This window comes from Salmo salar, chromosome 01 (assembly GCF_965601325.2).
Source record: "Salmo salar chromosome 01, fSalSal1, whole genome shotgun sequence".
Classification (NCBI taxonomy): domain Eukaryota; kingdom Metazoa; phylum Chordata; class Actinopteri; order Salmoniformes; family Salmonidae; genus Salmo; species Salmo salar.
In genome coordinates, this window is record NC_138291.1 from 183,488,721 (window position 1) to 183,509,864 (window position 21,144).

At 46.2% G+C, this 21,144-nt stretch overlaps 1 protein-coding gene across 2 annotated transcripts in view; it reads right to left on the bottom strand.

The window, feature by feature from the left end:
* LOC106572571 (ciliary neurotrophic factor receptor subunit alpha) overlaps positions 1–21,144 on the bottom strand; it is a 329,676-nt gene that overhangs the window by 46,573 nt on the left and 261,959 nt on the right. For both annotated transcript variants that reach the window (XM_045694243.2, XM_082957103.1), the window contains 3 exons: positions 11,936–12,053; positions 6,893–7,059; positions 1,506–1,663 (listed from right to left, as the gene is read on the bottom strand). In XM_045694243.2, coding sequence (XP_045550199.2) covers positions 1,506–1,663; positions 6,893–7,059; positions 11,936–12,053 — 443 coding nt within the window. The remainder of the gene's footprint in view (positions 1–1,505; positions 1,664–6,892; positions 7,060–11,935; positions 12,054–21,144) is intronic.

Genomic DNA, 21,144 nt, shown 5'->3' on the forward strand with positions numbered 1-21,144 from the left:
GGCCTGTATCTATAACTCACGTGTTGCCACTGGTCCCTGATGAGGGGCCTGTATCTATAACTCACGTGTTGCCATTGGTCTCTGATGAGGGGCCTGTATCTATAACTCACGTGTTGCCACTGGTCCCTGATGAGGGGCCTGTATCTATAACTCACGTGTTGCCACTGGTCCCTGATGAGGGGCCTGTATCTATAACTCACGTGTTGCCATTGGTCTCTGATGAGGGGCCTGTATCTATAACTCACGTGTTGCCACTGGTCCCTGATGAGGGGCCTGTATCTATAACTCACGTGTTGCCATTGGTCCCTGATGAGGGGCCTGTATCTATAACTCACGTGTTGCCATTGGTCCCTGATGAGGGGCCTGTATCTATAACTCACGTGTTGCCACTGGTCCCTGATGAGGGGCCTGTATCTATAACTCACGTGTTGCCATTGGTCTCTGATGAGGGGCCTGTATCTATAACTCACGTGTTGCCACTGGTCCCTGATGAGGGGCCTGTATCTATAACTCACGTGTTGCCATTGGTCTCTGATGAGGGGCCTGTATCTATAACTCACGTGTTGCCACTGGTCCCTGATGAGGGGCCTGTATCTATAACTCACGTGTTGCCATTGGTCCCTGATGAGGGGCCTGTATCTATAACTCACGTGTTGCCATTGGTCCCTGATGAGGGGCCTGTATCTATAACTCACGTGTTGCCATTGGTCCCTGATGAGGGGCCTGTATCTATAACTCACGTGTTGCCACTGGTCCCTGATGAGGGGCCTGTATCTATAACTCACGTGTTGCCATTGGTCTCTGATGAGGGGCCTGTATCTATAACTCACGTGTTGCCACTGGTCCCTGATGAGGGGCCTGTATCTATAACTCACGTGTTGCCACTGGTCCCTGATGAGGGGCCTGTATCTATAACTCACGTGTTGCCATTGGTCTCTGATGAGGGGCCTGTATCTATAACTCACGTGTTGCCACTGGTCCCTGATGAGGGGCCTGTATCTATAACTCACGTGTTGCCATTGGTCCCTGATGAGGGGCCTGTATCTATAACTCACGTGTTGCCATTGGTCCCTGATGAGGGGCCTGTATCTATAACTCACGTGTTGCCACTGGTCCCTGATGAGGGGCCTGTATCTATAACTCACGTGTTGCCACTGGTCCCTGATGAGGGGCCTGTATCTATAACTCACGTGTTGCCACTGGTCCCTGATGAGGGGCCTGTATCTATAACTCACGTGTTGCCACTGGTCCCTGATGAGGGGCCTGTATCTATAACTCACGTGTTGCCATTGGTCTCTGATGAGGGGCCTGTATCTATAACTCACGTGTTGCCACTGGTCCCTGATGAGGGGCCTGTATCTATAACTCACGTGTTGCCATTGATCTCTGATGAGGGGCCTGTATCTATAACTCACGTGTTGCCATTGGTCCCTGATGAGGGGCCTGTATCTATAACTCACGTGTTGCCATTGATCTCTGATGAGGGGCCTGTATCTATAACTCACGTGTTGCCACTGGTCCCTGATGAGGGGTCTGTATCGAAGGAAGTACTTCAGGGGGAAGATCTCGACATCAGGCCAGGTAGAGGGACTGTTCCAGGTGACCTCCAGACGACGCACGTTGCTGGGAGTGGCCACCACCCTTTCAGGGGGGTCTGGTTTCACTACAGGCAGAGAGATGGGTTAGGGTTCACGTCATCACAATACAGTATGTAGAGAGATGGGTTAGGGTTCACATCACAATACAATACAGTATGTAGAGAGATGGGTTAGGGTTCACGTCACCCCAATACAGTATATAGAGAGATGGGTTAGGGTTCACGTCATCACAATTCAGTATGTAGAGAGATGGGTTAGGGTTCACATCACAATACAATACAGTATGTAGAGAGATGGGTTAGGGTTCACGTCACCCCAATACAGTATATAGAGAGATGGGTTAGGGTTCACGTCACCCCAATACAGTATATAGAGAGATGGGTTAGGGTTCACATCACCATAATACAGTATGTAGAGAGATGGGTTAGGGTTCACATCACAATACAATACAGTATGTAGAGAGATGGGTTAGGGTTCACATCACAATACAATACAGTATGTAGAGAGATGGGTTAGGGTTCACATCACCACAATACAGTATGTAGAGAGATGGGTTAGGGTTCACATCACCATAATACAGTAAATACAGTTGAAGTCAGAAGTTTACATATACCTTAGCCAAATACATTTAAACTCAGTTTTTCACAATTCCTGACATTTAATCCTAGTAAAAATTCCCTGTCTTAGGTCAGTTAGGATCACCACTTTATTTTAAGAATGTGAAATGTCAGAATAATAATAGAGAGAATGATTTATTTAAGCTTTTATTTAGTTCATCACATTCCCAGTGGGTCAGAAGTTTACATACACTCAATTCATACTTGATAGCATTGCCTATAAATTGTTTAACTTGGGTCAAACATTTTGGGAGCCTTCCAGAAGCTTCCCACAATAAGTTGGGTGAATTTTGGCCCATTCTTCCTGACAGAGCTGGTGTAACTGAGTCAGGTTTGTAGGCCTCCTTGCTCACACACGCTTTTTCAGTTCTGCCCATCCATTTTCTATACGATTGAGGTCAGGGCTTTGTGATGGCCACTCCAATACCTTGACTTTGTTGTCCTTAAGCCATTTTGCCACAACTTTGGAAGTATGCTTGGGGTCATTGTCCATTTGGAAGACCCATTTGCGACCAAGCTTTAACTTCCTGACTGATGTCATGAGATGTTGTTTCAATATATCCACATCATTTTCCTTTCTCATGAGGCCATCGGTAACGTGAAGTGCACCAGTCCCTCCTGCAGCAAAGCACCCCCACAACATGATGCTGCCACCCCCATGCTTCACGGTTGGGATGGTGTTCTTCGACTTGCAAGCCTCCCCCCTTTTCCTCCAAACATAACGATGGTCATTATGGCCAAACAGTTCTGTTTTTGTTTCATCAGACCAGAGGACATTTCTCCCAAAAGTATGATCTTTGTCCCAATGTGCAGTTATAAACCGTAGTTTGGCATTTTTATGGCTGTTTTGGAGCAGTGGCTTCTTCCTTGCTGAGCAGCCTTTCAGGTTATGTCGATATAGGACTAATTTTACTGTGGATATAGATACTTTTTTACCTGTTTCCTCCAGCATCTTCACAAGATCCTTTGCTGTTGTTCTGGGTTTGATTTGCACTTTTCGCACCAAAGTACGTTCATCTCTAGGAGACAGAACGCGTCTCCTTCCTGAGCGGTATGACTTTATTTTTTTTCTTGGCTGGCTGATTTCTTTTGATTTTCCCATGATGTCAAGCAAAGAGGCACTACGTTTGAAGGTAGGCCTTGAAATACATCCACAGATACACCTCCAATTGACTCAAATTATGTCAATTAGCCTATCAGAAGCTTCTAAAGCCATGACATCATTTTCTGGAATTTTCCAAGCTGTTTAAGGGCACAGTCAACTTATTGTATGTAAACTTCTGATCCACTGGAATTGTGATACAGTGAATTATAAGTAAAATAAACTGTCTATAAACAATTGTTGGAAAATGTATTTGTGTCACGCACAAAGTAGATGTCCTAACCAACTTGCCAAAACTATAGTTTGTTAACAAGAAATTTGTGGAGTGGTTGAAAAACGAGTTTTAATGACTCCAACCTAAGTGCGTGTAAACTTCTGACTTATAACTGTATATATATAGAGAGAGAGAGAGACATCAGACCAAACAATACAGAGAGACACATGACAAACGGAGGAATCAACAACAACATCAACACCATCATCCCAGACACCCTGGACCTACTCCAATTCCGCCCCAACAGTTCCACAGATGATGCAATTTCTATGGCACTCCACCCTGCCCTCTTAAATCAAAGAACGTTTTATTCGTCACGTGCTCCAAGTACAGCAGCTGTAGACCTTAAAGGTTTGCTTACAAGCCCTTAACCAACAATGCAGCTTTTAAGAACAGTTAAAAACATATTCACGAAATAAACAAAAGTTTAAAAAAAAAAAGTAACACAATAAAATAACAATAGCGAGGCGATATACAGACGGTACCGGTACGGAGTCAATGGGAAACGGAGGGGCACGAGAGCTTCAGGTATCTCGGTGTACACATCAATAAGGAATTAACATGGTCATCACTGGGGGCTCCAGACTCCAGCCACCGAAGCCAGCCTGTTCTCTCTGCTACAGCACCATGCTCTACCGCACGGCAAGTAGTACCAGTGCACTAAGTCTTTAACCAACAGGACCCTGAACAGCTTTTACCGTCAAGCCATAAGACTGCTAAACAAGACTTCTAAATAACAAATCAAATTGCCGCAGTACGCACTGCTGTTACTGTCTATTATCTATCCCCCTACCTACAGTATACTGCTGTTACTGTCTATTATCTATCCTTTACCCCTACCTACAGTATACTGCTGTTACTGTCTATTATCTATCCTTTACCCCTACCTACAGTATACTGCTGTTACTGTCTATTATCTATCCTTTACCCCTACCTACAGTATACTGCTGTTACTGTCTATTATCTATCCTTTACCCCTACCTACAGTATGCTGCTGTTACTGTCTATTATCTATCCTTTACCCCTACCTACAGTATACTGCTGTTACAGTCTATTATCTATCCTTTACCCCTACCTACAGTATACTGCTGTTACTGTCTATTATCTATCCCCCTACCTACAGTATACTGCTGTTACTGTCTATTATCTATCCTTTACCCCTACCTACAGTATACTGCTGCTACTGTCTATTATCTATCCCCCTACCTACAGTATACTGCTGTTACTGTCTATTATCTATCCTTTACCCCTACCTACAGTATACTGCTGTTACTGTCTATTATCTATCCTTTACCCCTACCTACAGTATACTGCTGTTACTGTCTATTATCTATCCTTTACCCCTACCTACAGTATACTGCTGTTACTGTCTATTATCTATCCTTTACCCCTACCTACAGTATACTGCTGTTACTGTCTATTATCTATCCTTTACCCCTACCTACAGTATACTGCTGTTACTGTCTATTATCTATCCTTTACCCCTACCTACAGTATACTGCTGTTACTGTCTATTATCTATCCTTTACCCCTACCTACAGTATACTGCTGTTACTGTCTATTATCTATCCTTTACCCCTACCTACAGTATACTGCTGTTACTGTCTATTATCTATCCTTTACCCCTACCTACAGTATACTGCTGTTACTGTCTATTATCTATCCTTTACCCCTACCTACAGTATACTGCTGTTACTGTCTATTATCTATCCTTTACCCCTACCTACAGTATACTGCTGTTACTGTCTATTATCTATCCTTTACCCCTACCTACAGTATACTGCTGTTACTGTCTACTATCTATCCTTTACCCCTACCTACAGTATACTGCTGTTACTGTCTATTACCCCACCTGGGTTTGTGGGAGATTGTCTTTGAGTTAGTGTATGTTTCACCTCTGCGTCACGGTTTGTTGTTTTTGTTATTCAGTTTATATGTATGTATTGCATAGTTTCACAGTTCAATAAATATGTGGAACGATACACACGCTGCACATTGGTCCGCTTCATCCTACGACAACCGTGACAACTGCTGCTACTGTCTATTCTCGAACCGGTTGCCTAGTCATTTTGAACCTCCCTACAGTATACACTGAGTACACCAAAGGTCAGGAACACCTAGTTCCTCACCCATCTACACACAATACCCCATAATGACAAAGTGAAAACATGTTTTTAGAAAATGTTGCTAATTTATTGGAAATTAAATACAGAAACATCTAATTGACATAATAATTCACAGCTCTGAGTCATTACTTTGTAAAAACACCTTTGGCAGTGATTACAGCTGGGAGTCTATCTGGGTAAGTCTCTAAGAGTTTGCAGACCTGGATTGTACAATATTTGCACATTATTCTTTTAAAAATGTTTTAAATTCATCATCTGTTTCCTTCCTTCACATGTCCCTCTGTTCATCATCTGTTTCCTTCACATGTCCCTCTGTTCATCATCTGTTTCCTTTAGATGTGCCAGGTGAACCTGCCACCACAACACTTAGATATCACTTGACATAAGATCTTCTCTAAGTATTACAGGGATATGGCTTTGAATACATACAGCAACACCTCCCCCATAAGCATTCCTGTCTTTTCTATAGATGTTATATCCTTGTATTGCTACTGCTGTATCATCAAATGAATTATCTAAGTGAGTCTCAGAAATGGCTAATATATGAATGTTATCTGATGTTAACCAGTTATTGAGTTCATGAACCTTATTTCTAAGGCTACATATGTTAATATGGGCTATTTTCAGCCCTTTCCTGGGTAGCTGATCACAGATAGACATAATATGGAAAAGAGCAGACAAAGCAAGAGAAAATAATATACATTGAGCAGTCCATTAATCAATTGGTGGGTGTGTGCCACAGGGTTGAAGCTACGAACCCATACTATAGGCTTGGCTCTCTCATCCCTTCCAGGCCGCTGGGTCCCGTCCCAAATGTAGTGCAAACTACAGGGAATAGGGAGCCATTTGGGACACAGGCATTGTGTCAATACAGAGAGGATTGAAGGTTATTTTCGTTCAGCTTGTTTCAGGAAATATTTACCTGTGGAGTCTTGGCTGTGTTAATGACTCTTACTGACTGACAGATGTCGTCTGATGAGTTTTAACAAAATATAATTAGGTTGCCGTTGTAGAGAGTTGGCTATAAAATAAACAATGGCTGCTGTGATGTGAAGTTTGATACAGCCTGACAGGACAGGTTGCTCTGAGTGATGTTTGGCTGGTGAGGTGAGCTAACATCAAGGTTGTAATGAAGTCAGCGCTACAACAACAAAAAACAACCGTGGTCTACGTACCTATGTTGAACTCTTCAAAGGTGATGGCGGTGGAGGCTTTTCCCAGGGCGTTGACAGCCGTAACGTTGACTCTGTAGGGGTAGCTACTGAACACCTCAGGGAACTGAACGTGGCAGCGGTTCTTATGGACCACATCCCTTGTTACTTCTAGGGACTTCTGGTTGTGTCTGAGAGGAGAGAGAGGAGGGAGGGAGAGAGAACAGCAGAGGGGGGAGGATGACAGAGAGGGGGGATGATGACAGAGAGGGGGGATGATGACAGAGAGGGGGGATGATGACAGAGGGGGGAGGATGACAGAGAGGGGGGAGGATGACAGAGAGGGGGGAGGATGACAGAGAGGGGGGATGATGACAGAGGGGGGAGGATGACAGAGAGGGGGGAGGATGACAGAGAGGGGGGAGGATGACAGAGAGGGGGGATGATGACAGAGGGGGGAGGATGACAGAGGGGGGAGGATGACAGAGAGGGGGGAGGATGACAGAGAGGGGGGAGGATGACAGAGAGGGGGGATGAAGAAGGAGATGTTGTCTTGTTATGTTGGAGAAGGAGATGAAGTAGTATTATAGTATATATAAGTATATATTATGATATAGAAGGAGTCTTATCACTAAACTCAAATCAAATCAAAGTTTATTTGCCACGTGCGCCGAATACAGTGAAATGCTTCCTTGCTTAAATGCTTACTTACAGGCTCTAACCAATAGTGTGAAAAAAAGGTATGTGTGTGTGTGTGTGTGTGTGTGTGTGTGTGTGTGTGTGTGTGTGTGTGTGTGTGTGTGTGTGTGTGTGTGTGTGTGTGTGTGTGTGTGTGTGTGTGTAGGTAAGTAAAGAAATAAAACAACTATTGAAAATGGCGCCGGAAGGAATGGCAGCAGTTCTACGGGCGCCCAACCAATTGTGTTATTATGTGATTTTTTTCACGATATTGGTAAATTATTTTGTACATAATGTTTCTGCAACCGAATCTTACGGCAAAAAAGAGCTTCTAGATATCAGGACAACGATCACTCACCTCGGATTAGACAAAGAGTTTTTCAACAACAAGCAGGACTCACACGATATTCTCCAAACACCCGTCAAGGCCGAAATCCCAGTTATTCGCAAGAAGAAGCGTCGCAGGTACAGAGGACGAAGAGCCGGATGCCTCGTTCCGACCCGTAGAAGGCGAGTAGGAAAGCTGCCGTTACCGTCAATATTACTCGCCACCGTGCAATCATTGGACAATAAATTAGACGAGGTATGATCACGAACATCCTACCAACGGGACATCACAAACTGTAATATCCTATGTTTCACCGAATCGTGGCTGAATGACAACATGGATATTCAGCTAGTGGGATATATGCTGCACCGGCAAGATAGAACAGCACACTCCGGTAAGACGAGGGGGGGGGGGCGGTCTGTGCATATTTGTAAACAACAGCTGGTGCCCGAAATCTAAGGAAGTCTCTAGGTTTTGCTCGCCTGTAGTAGAGTATATTGTGATAAATTGCAGGCCACACTACTTGCCTAGAGAGTTTTCAGCTATACTTTTCGTGGCTGTTTATTTACCACCACAGACAGATGCTGGCACTGAGACCGCACTCAGTCAGCTGTATAAGGAAATAAGCAAACAGGAAACCACTCACCCAGAGGCGGCGCTCCTAGTGGCCGGAGACTTTAATGCAGGGAAACTTAAATCAGTTCTACCAAATTTCCATCAACATTTTAAATGTGCAACCAGAGGAAAAATAATTCTAGATCACCTGTACTCCACACACAGAGACGCATACAAAGCTCTCCCTCACCCTCCATTTCGCAAATCCGACCACAACTCTATCCTCCTGATTCCTGCTTACAAGCAAAAATTCAAGCAGGAAGCACCAGTGACTCGGTCTATAAAAAAGTGGTGTGATGAAACAGATGCTAAACTACAGGACTGTTTTGCTGCATAGACTGGAACATGTTCCGGGATTCTTCCGATGGCATTGAGGAGTACAACACATCAGTCACTGGCTTTATCAATAAGTGCATCGAGGACGTCGTCCCCACAGGGACTGTACGTACATACCCCAACCAGAAGCAATGGATTACAGGCAACATTTGCACTGAGCTAAAGGGTAGAGCTGCCGCTTTCAAGGTGCGGGACTCTAACCTATAAGCTTACAAGAAATCCTGCTATGCCCTGCGATGAACCATCAAACAGGCAAAGCGTCAATACAGGGCTAAGATTGAACCGACGCTCGTCTTATGTGGCAGGGCTTGCAAACTATTACAGACTACAAAGGGAAGCACAGCTGCGAGCTGCCCAGTGACACGAGCCTACCAGTCGAGCTAAACCACTTCTATGCTCGCTTCGAGGCAAGCAACACTGAGGCATGCATGAGAGCATCAGCTGTTCCGGACAACTGTGTGATCACGCTCTCCATAGCTGACGTGAGTAAGACCTTTAAACAGGTCAACATACACAAGGCTGCGGGGCCAGACGGATTACCAGGACGTGTGCTCCGGGCATGTGCTGATCAACTGGCAGGTGTCTTCACTGACATGATCAACATGTCCCTGATTGAGTCTGTAATACCAACATGTTTTAAGCAGACCACCATAGTCCCTGTGCCCAAGAACACAAATGCAACCTGCCTAAATGACTACAGACCCGTAGCACTCACGTCCGTAGCCATGAAGTGCTTTGAATGGCTGGTAATGGCTCACATCAACACCATTATCCCAGAAACCCTAGACCCACTCCAATTTGCATACCGCCCAAACAGATCCACAGATGATGCAATCTCTATTGCACTCCACACTGCCCTTTCCCACCTGGACAAAAGGAACACCTATGTGAGAATGCTATTCATTGACTACAGCTCAGCGTTCAACACCATAGTGCCCTCAAAGCTCATCATTAAGCTAAGGACCCTGGGACTAAACACCTCCCTCTGCAACTGGATCCTGGACTTCCTGACGGGCCGCCCCCAGGTGGTGAGGGTAGGTTGCAACACATCTGCCAGGCTGATCCTCAACACTGGAGCTCCCCAGGGGTGCATGCTCAGTCCCCTCCAACACCATCATTAAGTTTGCAGATGACACAACAGTGGTAGGCCTGATCACCGACAACGACGAGACCGCCTATAGGGAGGAGGTCAGAGACCTGGCCGGGTGGTGCCAGAATAACAACCTATCCCTCAACGTAACCAAGACTAAGGATATGATTGTGGACTACAGGAAAAGGAGGATCGAGCACGCCCCCATTCTCATCGACAGGGCTGTAGTGGAGCAGTTTGAGCGCTTCAAGTTCCTTGGTGTCCACATCAACAACAAACTAGAATGGTCCAAACACTCCAAGACAGTCGTGAAGAGGGCACGACAAAGCCTATTCCCCCTCAGGAAACTGAAAACATTTGGCATGGGTCCTGAGATCCTCAAAAGGTTCTACAACTGCAACATTGAGAGCATCCTGACCGGTTGCATCACTGCCTGGTACGACAAATGCTCGGCCACCGACCGCATGGCACTTCAGAGGGTAGTGCGTACGGCCCAGTACATCACTGGGGCAAAGCTGCCTGCCATCCAGGACCTCTACACCAGGTGGTGTCAGAAGAAGGTCCTAAATAGTTTAAGACCCCAGCCACCCCAGTCATAAACTGTTCTCTCTACTACCACATGGCAAGCGGTACCGGAGTGCCAAGTCTAGGACAAAAAGGCTTCTTAACAGCTTTAACCCCAAGCCATAAGACTCCTGAACAGGTAACCAAATGGTTACCTGGACTATTTGCATTGTGTGCACTCTGTTCATCATATCTGCATAGTCACTTTAACCATATCTACATGTACATACTACCTCAATCAGCCTGACTAACTGGTGTCTGTAAATAGCCTTGCTACTCTTATTTTCAAATGTCTTTTTACTGTTGTTTTGAATTAAATGATAACTTCCTTCATACCGCAACTTTTTCTAAAAGAAAATCCACCATGGTGATGCCGGTGTTGTCAGTCTCTAAGGACCAGGCTGCTGACAGGCTTTCTGAGGTCTCTATAGGAGACAGAGGCTGTGTATTATAGTGGGTGGTAGTGGGGGTTGACTATTAGAGTGGGTGGTAGTGGGGGTTGACTATTAGAGTGGGTGGTAGTGGGGGTTAATGAGGCTCAGAGTGTGGGTTGTAGTGTGGATTGATCATTATAGTGGGTTGTAGTGTGGATTGACCATTATAGTGGGTTGTAGTGGGGGTTGACCATTAGAGTGGGTGGTAGTGGGGGTTGACCATTAGAGTGGGTTGTAGTGTGGATTGACCGGTATAGTGGGTTGTAGTGTGGGTTGATCATTATAGTGGGTTGTAGTGTGGATTGACCATTAGAGTGGGTGGTAGTGGGGGTTGACTATTAGAGTGGGTGGTAGTGGGGGTTGACCATTAGAGTGGGTGGTAGTGGGGGTTAATGAGGCTCAGAGTGTGGGTTGTAGTGTGGATTGACCGGTATAGTGGGTGGTAGTGGGGGTTAATGAGGCTCAGAGTGTGGGTTGTAGTGTGGGTTGACCATTAGAGTGGGTGGTAGTGGGGGTTGACCATTAGAGTGGGTGGTAGTGTGGATTGACCGGTATAGTGGGTGGTAGTGTGGGCTAATGAGACTCATGGAGAGATATCCTTTCAGACAGCACCAGCGTTCAGAGGACCTAGTGGTTCTCTACATGATTATTCTAATGTGACATATTGTCTGTACAACATTAATGAGGTTGCTAGGAGACCACCTGCTGAGAGAGGGTGTCTGAGGCATGGTAAAGTGTCCTGTTCACCCCAAACTCAGACAGAACAGAGAGACAGACACACACAGAGAGACACAGAGAGACACACAGAGACAGAGAGAGAGAGAGAGAGAGAGAGAGACAGAGAGAGAGAGACAGAGAGAGAGAGAGAGAGAGAGAGAGACAGAGAGAGAGAGAGACAGAGAGAGAGAGACAGAGAGAGAGAGAGAGACACAGAGATACACAAAGAGATACAGAGAGACAGAAATACAGAGACACAGAGAGACAGAGACACAGATAATCAAAGACAAGGTTTTGATTCTTACAGGACGGTGACGTCGAAGTCTGTGGGTATGGAGGTGGGGTGCTGCAGGTGCCAGCTACAGTAGAAACCTTTAGGGTAGGTGTTGGATCGACACGTCACCGTGGGTTCCCGAGGGGAAGCTGGAGAGACAGGCACAAGAGGAGAGGGGATGGTGAGGATCTCATACATTCTTCATCAGGTGAGAAAATACAGAGAGAAAAGGGACTCTTCATACTACTCTGACCCCCAGACCCCTTCATACTACTCTGACCCCCAGTCCCCTTCATACTACTCTGACCCCCAGACCCCTTCATACTACTCTGACCCCCAGACCCCTTCATACTACTCTGACCCCCAGTCCCCTTCATACTACTCTGACCCCCAGACCCCTTCATACTACTCTGACCCCCAGACCCCTTCATACTACTCTGACCCCCAGTCCCCTTCATACTACTCTGACCCCCAGACCCCTTCATACTACTCTGACCCCCAGACCCCTTCATACTACTCTGACCCCCAGACCCCTTCCTACTACTCTGACCCCCAGACCCCTTCCTACTACTCTGACCCCCACACCCCTTCATACTACTCTGACCCCCAGACCCCTTCCTACTACTCTGACCCCCAGTCCCCTTCATACTACTCTGACCCCCAGTCCCCTTCATACTACTCTGACCCCCAGACCCCTTCATACTACTCTGACCCCCAGTCCCCTTCATACTACTCTGACCCCCAGTCCCCTTCTTCATACTACTCTGACCCCCAGACCCCTTCATACTACTCTGACCCCCAGTCCCCTTCCTACTACTCTGACCCCCAGTCCCCTTCATACTACTCTGACCCCCAGACCCCTTCATACTACTCTGACCCCCAGTCCCCTTCATACTACTCTGACCCCCAGTCCCCTTCATACTACTCTGACCCCCAGACCCCTTCATACTACTCTGACCCCCAGACCCCTTCATACTACTCTGACCCCCAGTCCCCTTCATACTACTCTGACCCCCAGTCCCCTTCATACTACTCTGACCCCCAGTCCCCTTCCTACTACTCTGACCCCCAGTCCCCTTCATACTACTCTGACCCCCAGTCCCCTTCATACTACTCTGACCCCCAGACCCCTTCATACTACTCTGACCCCCAGACCCCTTCATACTACTCTGACCCCCAGTCCCCTTCCTACTACTCTGACCCCCAGTCCCCTTCATACTACTCTGAACCCCCAGTCCCCTTCCTACTACTCTGACCCCCAGTCCCCTTCCTACTACTCTGACCCCCAGTCCCCTTCATACTACTCTGACCCCCAGACCCCTTCCTACTACTCTGACCCCCACACCCCTTCATACTACTCTGACCCCCAGACCCCTTCCTACTACTCTGACCCCCAGTCCCCTTCCTACTACTCTGACCCCCAGTCCCCTTCCTACTACTCTGACCCCCAGTCCCCTTCACAGAGGCTGCCTCCCAATCAGAACCCTACTGTCTATACAGTGAGGAAAAAAAGTATTTGTTCCCCTGCTGATTTTGTACGTTTGCCCACTGACAAAGAAAAATAATCAGTCTATAATTTTAATGGTAGGTTTATTTGAACAGTGAGAGACAGAATAACAACAAAAAAATCCAGAAAAACGCATGTCAAAAATGTTATAAATTGATTTGCATTTTAATGAGGGAAATAAGTATTTGACCCCTCTGCAAAACATGACTTAGTACTTGGTGGCAAAACCCTTGTTGGCAATCAGAGGTCAGACATTTCTTGTAGTTGGCCACCAGGTTTGCACACATCTCAGGAGGGATTTTGTCCCACTCCTCTTTGCTGATCTTCTCCAATTCATTAAGGTTTCGAGGCTGACGTTTGGTAACTCGAACCTTCAGCTCCCTCCACAGATTTTCTATGGGATGAAGGTCTGGAGACTGGCTAGGCCACTCCTTTGTTGCCTTGGCCGTGTGTTTTGGGTCATTGTCATGCTGGAACACCCATCCACGACCCATTTCCAATGCCTTGGCTGAGGGAAGGAGGTTCTCACCCAAGATTTGACGATACATGGCCCCGTCCATCATCCCTTTGATGCGGTGAAGTTGTCCTGTCCCCTTAGCAGAAAAACACCCCCAAAGCATAATGTTTCCACCTCCATGTTTAACGGTGGGGATGGTGTTCTTGGGGTCATAGGCAGCATTCCTCCTCCTCCAAACACGGCGAGTTGAGTTGATGCCAAAGAGCTCCATTTTGGTCTCATCTGACCACAACACTTTCACCCAGTTGTCCTCTGAATCATTCAGATGTTCATTGGCAAACTTCAGACGGGCATGTATATGTGCTTTCTTGAGCAGGGGGACCTTGCGGACGCTGAAGGATTTCAGTCCTTCATGGCGTAGCGTTACCAATTGTTTTCTTGGTGACTATGGTCCCAGCTGCCTTGAGAACATTGACAAGATCCTCCCGTGTAGTCCTGGGCTGATTCCTCACCATTCTCATGATCATTGCAACTCCACGAGGTGAGATCTTGCATGGAGCCCCAGGCCGAGGGAGATTGACAGTTCTTTTGTGTTTCTTCCATTTGCGAATAATCGCACCAACTGTTGTCACCTTCTCACCAAGCTGCTTGGCGATGGTCTTGTAGCCCATTCCAGCCTTGTGTAGGTCTACAATCTTGTCCCTGACATCCTTGGAGAGCTCTTTGGTCTTGGCCATGGTGGAGAGTTTGGAATCTGATTGATTGATTGCTTCTGTGGACATGTGTCTTTTATACAGGTAACAAACTGAGATTAGGAGCACTCCCTTTAAGAGTGTGCTCCTAATCTCAGCTCGTTACCTGTATAAAAGACACCTGGGAGCCAGCAATCTTTCTGATTGAGAAGGGGTCAAATACTTATTTCCCTCATTAAAATGCAAAACAATTTATAACATTTTTGTTGTTATTCTGTCTCTCACTGTTCAAATAAACCTACCATTAAAAGTATAGACTGATCATTTCTTTGTCAGTGTGCAAACGTACAAAATCAGCAGGGGATCAAATACTTTTTTCCCTCACTGTATACTGTCCACTTCACAGAGCCTGCCTCCCAATCAGAACCCTACTGTCTATATACTGTCCATTTCACAGTCACTGCCTCCCAATCAGAATGAGGAGGAGAGGAGTAGGGGATGAGAGGAGAGGGATGAGAAGAGAGGGGGGGGAGAATAGAGTAGAGGTTTCAGAGGAGAAGGGGAGGAGAGGGGTGAGAGGAGAGGGGCTTGCTTGAGAGGAGAGGGAAGAGAGGAAATGGATAAGAAGAGAGGGATGAGAGGAGAGGAGAGGGGGATGAGAGGGGGATGAGAGGGGGGTGAGATGAGAGGAGAGGAGAGGAGAGGCGAGGAGGAGAGGAGAGGAGATGTCACGTCCTGACCAGCAGAGGGAGTAGTGGTGTAGTATTTTGGTCAGGACGTGGCAGAAGAAGTCTGTATGTGTTGTCTAGTATGTCTGTTTCTGTGTTAGTCTTGTGACTCCTGATCAGGAACAGCTGGGGATCGCTGTTCCTGATTGGGAGTCATATATTTAGGAGTATGTTTGTCACTTGGGTTTGTGGGTGGTTGTGCTAACACTGCTAGTCTTTTTGTTTGTAGTAAGCATGTCGTGAGTTTCGTGTTTATTGTTTTCCTGTGTATACTTTGCTTTAATTTAATATTCTTTACATTAAAAGATGAGTATCCACATTCCGCCTGCAGTTTGGTCCATTCAACACGGCTTCAACAATTATGACAGGAGAGGAGAGGAGAGTGAGACTGGATTATCCTATTGGAATGTAACGCTGTTCGGCCAAAGCAGACGTGCATGGAATTGTTTTACTATTTCTAATTGTCATACTATAGACAATTTATATATATATATACACACTGCTCAAAAAAATAAAGGGAACACTTAAACAACACAATGTAACTCCAAGTCAATCACACTTCTGTGAAATCAAACTGTCCACTTAGGAAGCAACACTGATTGACAATACATTTCACATGCTGTTGTGCAAATGGAATAGACAATAGGTGGAAATTATAGGCAATTAGCAAGACACCCCCAATAAAGGAGTGGTTCTGCAGGTGGGGACCACAGACCACTTCTCAGTTCCTATGCTTCCTGGCTGATGTTTTGGTCAATTTTGAATGCTGGCGGTGCTTTCACTCTAGTGGTAGCATGAGACAGAGTCTACAACCCACACAAGTGGCTCAGGTAGTGCAGCTCATCCAGGCTGGCACATCAATGCGAGCTGTGGCAAGAAGGTTTGCTGTGTCTGTCAGCGTAGTGTCCAGAGCATGGAGGCGCTACCAGGAGACAGGCCAGTACATCAGGAGATGTGGAGGAGGCCGTAGGAGGGCAACAACCCAGCAGCAGCTATCTCCACCTTTGTGCAAGGAGGAGCAGGATAAGCACTGCCAGAGCCCTGCAAAATGACCTCCAGCAGGCCACAAATGTGCATGTGTCTGCTCAAACGGTCAGAAACAGACTCCATGAGGGTGGTATGAGGGCCCGACGTCCACAGGTGGGGGTTGTGCTTACAGCCCAACACCGTGCAGGACGTTTGGCATTTGCCAGAGAACACCAAGATTGGCAAATTCGCCACTGGCGCCCTGTGCTCTTCACAGATGAAAGCAGGTTCACACTGAGCACATGTGACAGACGTGACAGTCTGGAGACGCCGTGGAGAACGTTCTGCTGCCTGCAACATCCTCCAGCATGACCGGTTTGGCGGTGGGTCAGTCATGGTGTGGGGTGGAATTTCTTTGGGGGGCCGCACAGCCCTCCATGTGCTCGCCAGAGGTAGCCTGACTGTCATTAGGTACCGAGATGAGATCCTCAGACCCCTTGTGAGACCATATGCTGGTGCGGTTGGCCCTGGGTTCCTCCTAATGCAAAACAATGCTAGACCTCATGTGGCTGGAGTGTGTCAGCAGTTCCTGCAAGAGGAAGTCATTGATGCTATGGACTGGCCCGCCCGTTCCCCAGACCTGAATCCAATTGAGCACATCTGGGACATCATGTCTCGCTCCATCCACCAACGCCACGTTGCACCACAGACTGTCCAGGAGTTGGTGGATGCTTTAGTCCAGGTCTGGGAGGAGATCCCTCAGGAGACCATCCGCCACCTCATCAGGAGCATGCCCAGGCATTGTAGGGAGGTCATACAGGCACGTGGAGACCACACAAACTACTGAGCCTCATTTTGACTTGTTTTAAGGACATTACATCAAAGTTGGATCAGCCTGTAGTGTGGTTTGTCACTTTAATTTTGAGTGTGAATCCAAATCCAGACCTCCATGGGTTGATAAATTGGATTTCCATTGATTATTTTTGTGTGATTTTTTTTGTCAGCACATTCAACTATGTAAAGAAAAAAGTATTTAATAAGATTATTTCTTTCATTCAGATCTAGGATGTGTTGTTTAAGTGTTCCCTTTATTTTTTTGAGCAGTGTATATATATAATGTTTATTTTCCCTTCTATACTTCAACTACTTGCACATTGTTACAACACTGTACATAGACAATAACATAACATTTGAAATGTATATATTCTTTTAAGACAATCAAAAAATAAATCAAGCAACAAGTTTTTATAGTGAAGTGTCTATCATTAATCTAGGAGACATTAAACAAAATTGGAAATATATATTTTTTTACACATATTTAACCCCTTTTTTTGGGTAGGAACAAAACTACCGACTTCAGACTTCCATTCCAGTATTATTTTTTTAACCTGTTTCCTTCAGACGAGTCATGTGATACTTGTTGTTGGGGTTGTAGAGCAAAACTGAGACCATCATTCCACCATTCCCTTTCAATGAGGAGGAGTTTGCAAGTCAAACTGATTCAGACGCTACAGACGTTTTCGTTAGAATGATTTTCAGGATGTCTCATGGTTTGATAAACACCTTTCTAGCTCTGCCACAGATATCTCTAGCTTAAACTGACAGATTGGGATGGGAATTTCTTTATCATGTTACTTAGATTGACTCACCAGTGTGTCATCAGACTTTATGGGGGATTAAATGGTGCTTCTGTAGCTATCATAGCTCTACTGATCTCATCAGGACCATGGCCTGTTTATCATAGCTCTACTGATCTCATCAGGACCATGGCCTGTTTATCATAGCTCTACTGATCTCATCAGGACCATGGCCTGTTTATCATAGCTCTACCCTGGTCTCATCAGGACCATGGCCTGTTTATCATAGCTCTACTGGTCTCATTAGGACCATGGCCTGTTTATCATAGCTCTACTGGTCTCATTAGGACCATGGCCTGTTTATCATAGCTCTACCCTGGTCTCATTAGGACCATGGCCTGTTTATCATAGCTCTACCCTGGTCTCATCAGGACCATGGCCTGTTTATCATAGCTCTACCCTGGTCTCATCAGGACCATGGCCTGTTTATCATAGCTCTACTCTGCCACCTTGTGGAGCTCTTCAGTTACTGTTTCTAAAGGATTTATTCATACTTGTGACGTCCTCGATGCAACATGTTATTTTTATAGCGCTGTTTTTATGTTACTCTGTTGTAATATTATTTTATTGCTATATTGTAATAATTCCTCTTTATTCTGTACTTTCAGAAGCCACACACAAACAGTACTGAACATTATTCGTCCTAATATTATGCAAATTAGGCACTATTTATATTTGGCACTATTTTCTTGTTTTTCATTTATATTTACGGATCGCCAGGGGAACACTCCAACACTCAGACATCATTTACAGATAGCCAGGGGAACACTCCAACACTCAGACATCATTACAGATAGCCAGGGGAACACTCCAACACTCAGACATCATTACAGATAGCCAGGGGAACACTCCAACACTCAGACATCATTAAAGATAGCCAGGGGAACACTCCAACACTCAGACATCATTTACAGATAGCCAGGGGAACACTCCAACACTCAGACATCATTACAGATAGCCAGGGGAACACTCCAACACTCAGACATCATTACAGATAGCCAGGGGCACACACACACTCAGACATCATTACAGATAGCCAGGGGCACACTCCAACACTCAGACATCATTACAGATAGCCAGGGGAACACTCCAACACTCAGACATCATTACAGATAGCCAGGGGCACACTCCAACACTCAGACATCATTACAGATAGCCAGCGGCACACTCCAACACTCAGACATCATTTACAGATAGCCAGGGGCACACTCCAACACTCAGACATCATTACAGATAGCCAGGGACACACTCCAACACTCAGACATCATTTACAGATAGCCAGGGGAACACTCCAACACTCAGACATCATTACAGATAGCCAGGGGCACACTCCAACACTCAGACATCATTACAGATAGCCAGGGGCACACTCCAACACTCAGACATCATTTACAGATAGCCAGGGGCACACTCCAACACTCAGACATCATTACAGATAGCCAGGGACACACTCCAACACTCAGACATCATTACAGATAGCCAGGGGCACACTCCAACACTCAGACATCATTTACAGATAGCCAGGGGCACACTCCAACACTCAGACATCATTACAGATAGACAGGGGCACACTCCAACACTCAGACATCATTTACAGATAGCCAGGGGCACACTCCAACACTCAGACATCATTACAGATAGCCAGGGACACACTCCAACACTCAGACATCATTTACAGATAGCCAGGGGAACACTCCAACACTCAGACATCATTACAGATAGCCAGGGGCACACTCCAACACTCAGACATCATTACAGATAGCCAGGGGCACACTCCAACACTCAGACATCATTTACAGATAGCCAGGGGCACACTCCAACACTCAGACATCATTACAGATAGCCAGGGACACACTCCAACACTCAGACATCATTACAGATAGCCAGGGGCACACTCCAACACTCAGACATCATTTACAGATAGCCAGGGGCACACTCCAACACTCAGACATCATTACAGATAGACAGGGGCACACTCCAACACTCAGACATCATTTACAGATAGCCAGGGGCACACTCCAACACTCAGACATCATTACAGATAGCCAGGGACACACTCCAACACTCAGACATCATTTACAGATAGCCAGGGGAACACTCCAACACTCAGACATCATTACAGATAGCCAGGGGCACACTCCAACACTCAGACATCATTTACAGATAGCCAGGGGCACACTCCAACACTCAGACATCATTACAGATAGCCAGGGACACACTCCAACACTCAGACATCATTTACAGATAGCCAGGGGTACACTCCAACACTCAGACATTATTTACAGATAGCCAGGGACACACTCCAACACTCAGACATCATTTACAGATAGCCAGGGGAACACTCCAACACTCAGACATCATTACAGATAGCCAGGGACACACTCCAACACTCAGACATCATTTACAGATAGCCAGGGGCACACTCCAAAACTCAGACATCATTACAGATAGCCAGGGGCACACTCCAACACTCAGACATCATTTACAGATAGCCAGGGGCACACTCCAACACTCAGACATCATTACAGATAGCCAGGGGCACACTCCAACACTCAGACATCATTTACAGATAGCCAGGGGCACACTCCAACACTCAGACATCATTACAGATAGCCAGGGACACACTCCAACACTCAGACATCATTTACAGATAGCCAGGGGAACACTCCAACACTCAGACATCATTACAGATAGCCAGGGGCACACTCCAACACTCAGACATCATTTACAGATAGCCAGGGGCACACTCCAACACTCAGACATCATTACAGATAGCCAGGGACACACTCCAACACTCAGACATCATTTACAGATAGCCAGGGGTACACTCCAACACTCAGACATTATTTACAGATAGCCAGGGACACACTCCAACACTCAGACATCATTTACAGATAGCCAGGGGAACACTCCAACACTCAGACATCATTACAGATAGCCAGGGGCACACTCCAACACTCAGACATCATTTACAGATAGCCAGGGACACACTCCAACACTCAGACATCATTACAGATAGCCAGGGGCACACTCCAACACTCAGACATCATTTACAGATAGCCAGGGGCACACTCCAACACTCAGACATCATTACAGATAGCCAGGGCACACTCCAACACTCAGACATCATTTACAGATAGCCAGGGGCACACTCCAACACTCAGACATCATTACAGATAGCCAGGGACACACTCCAACACTCAGACATCATTTACAGATAGCCAGGGGCACACTCCAACACTCAGACATCATT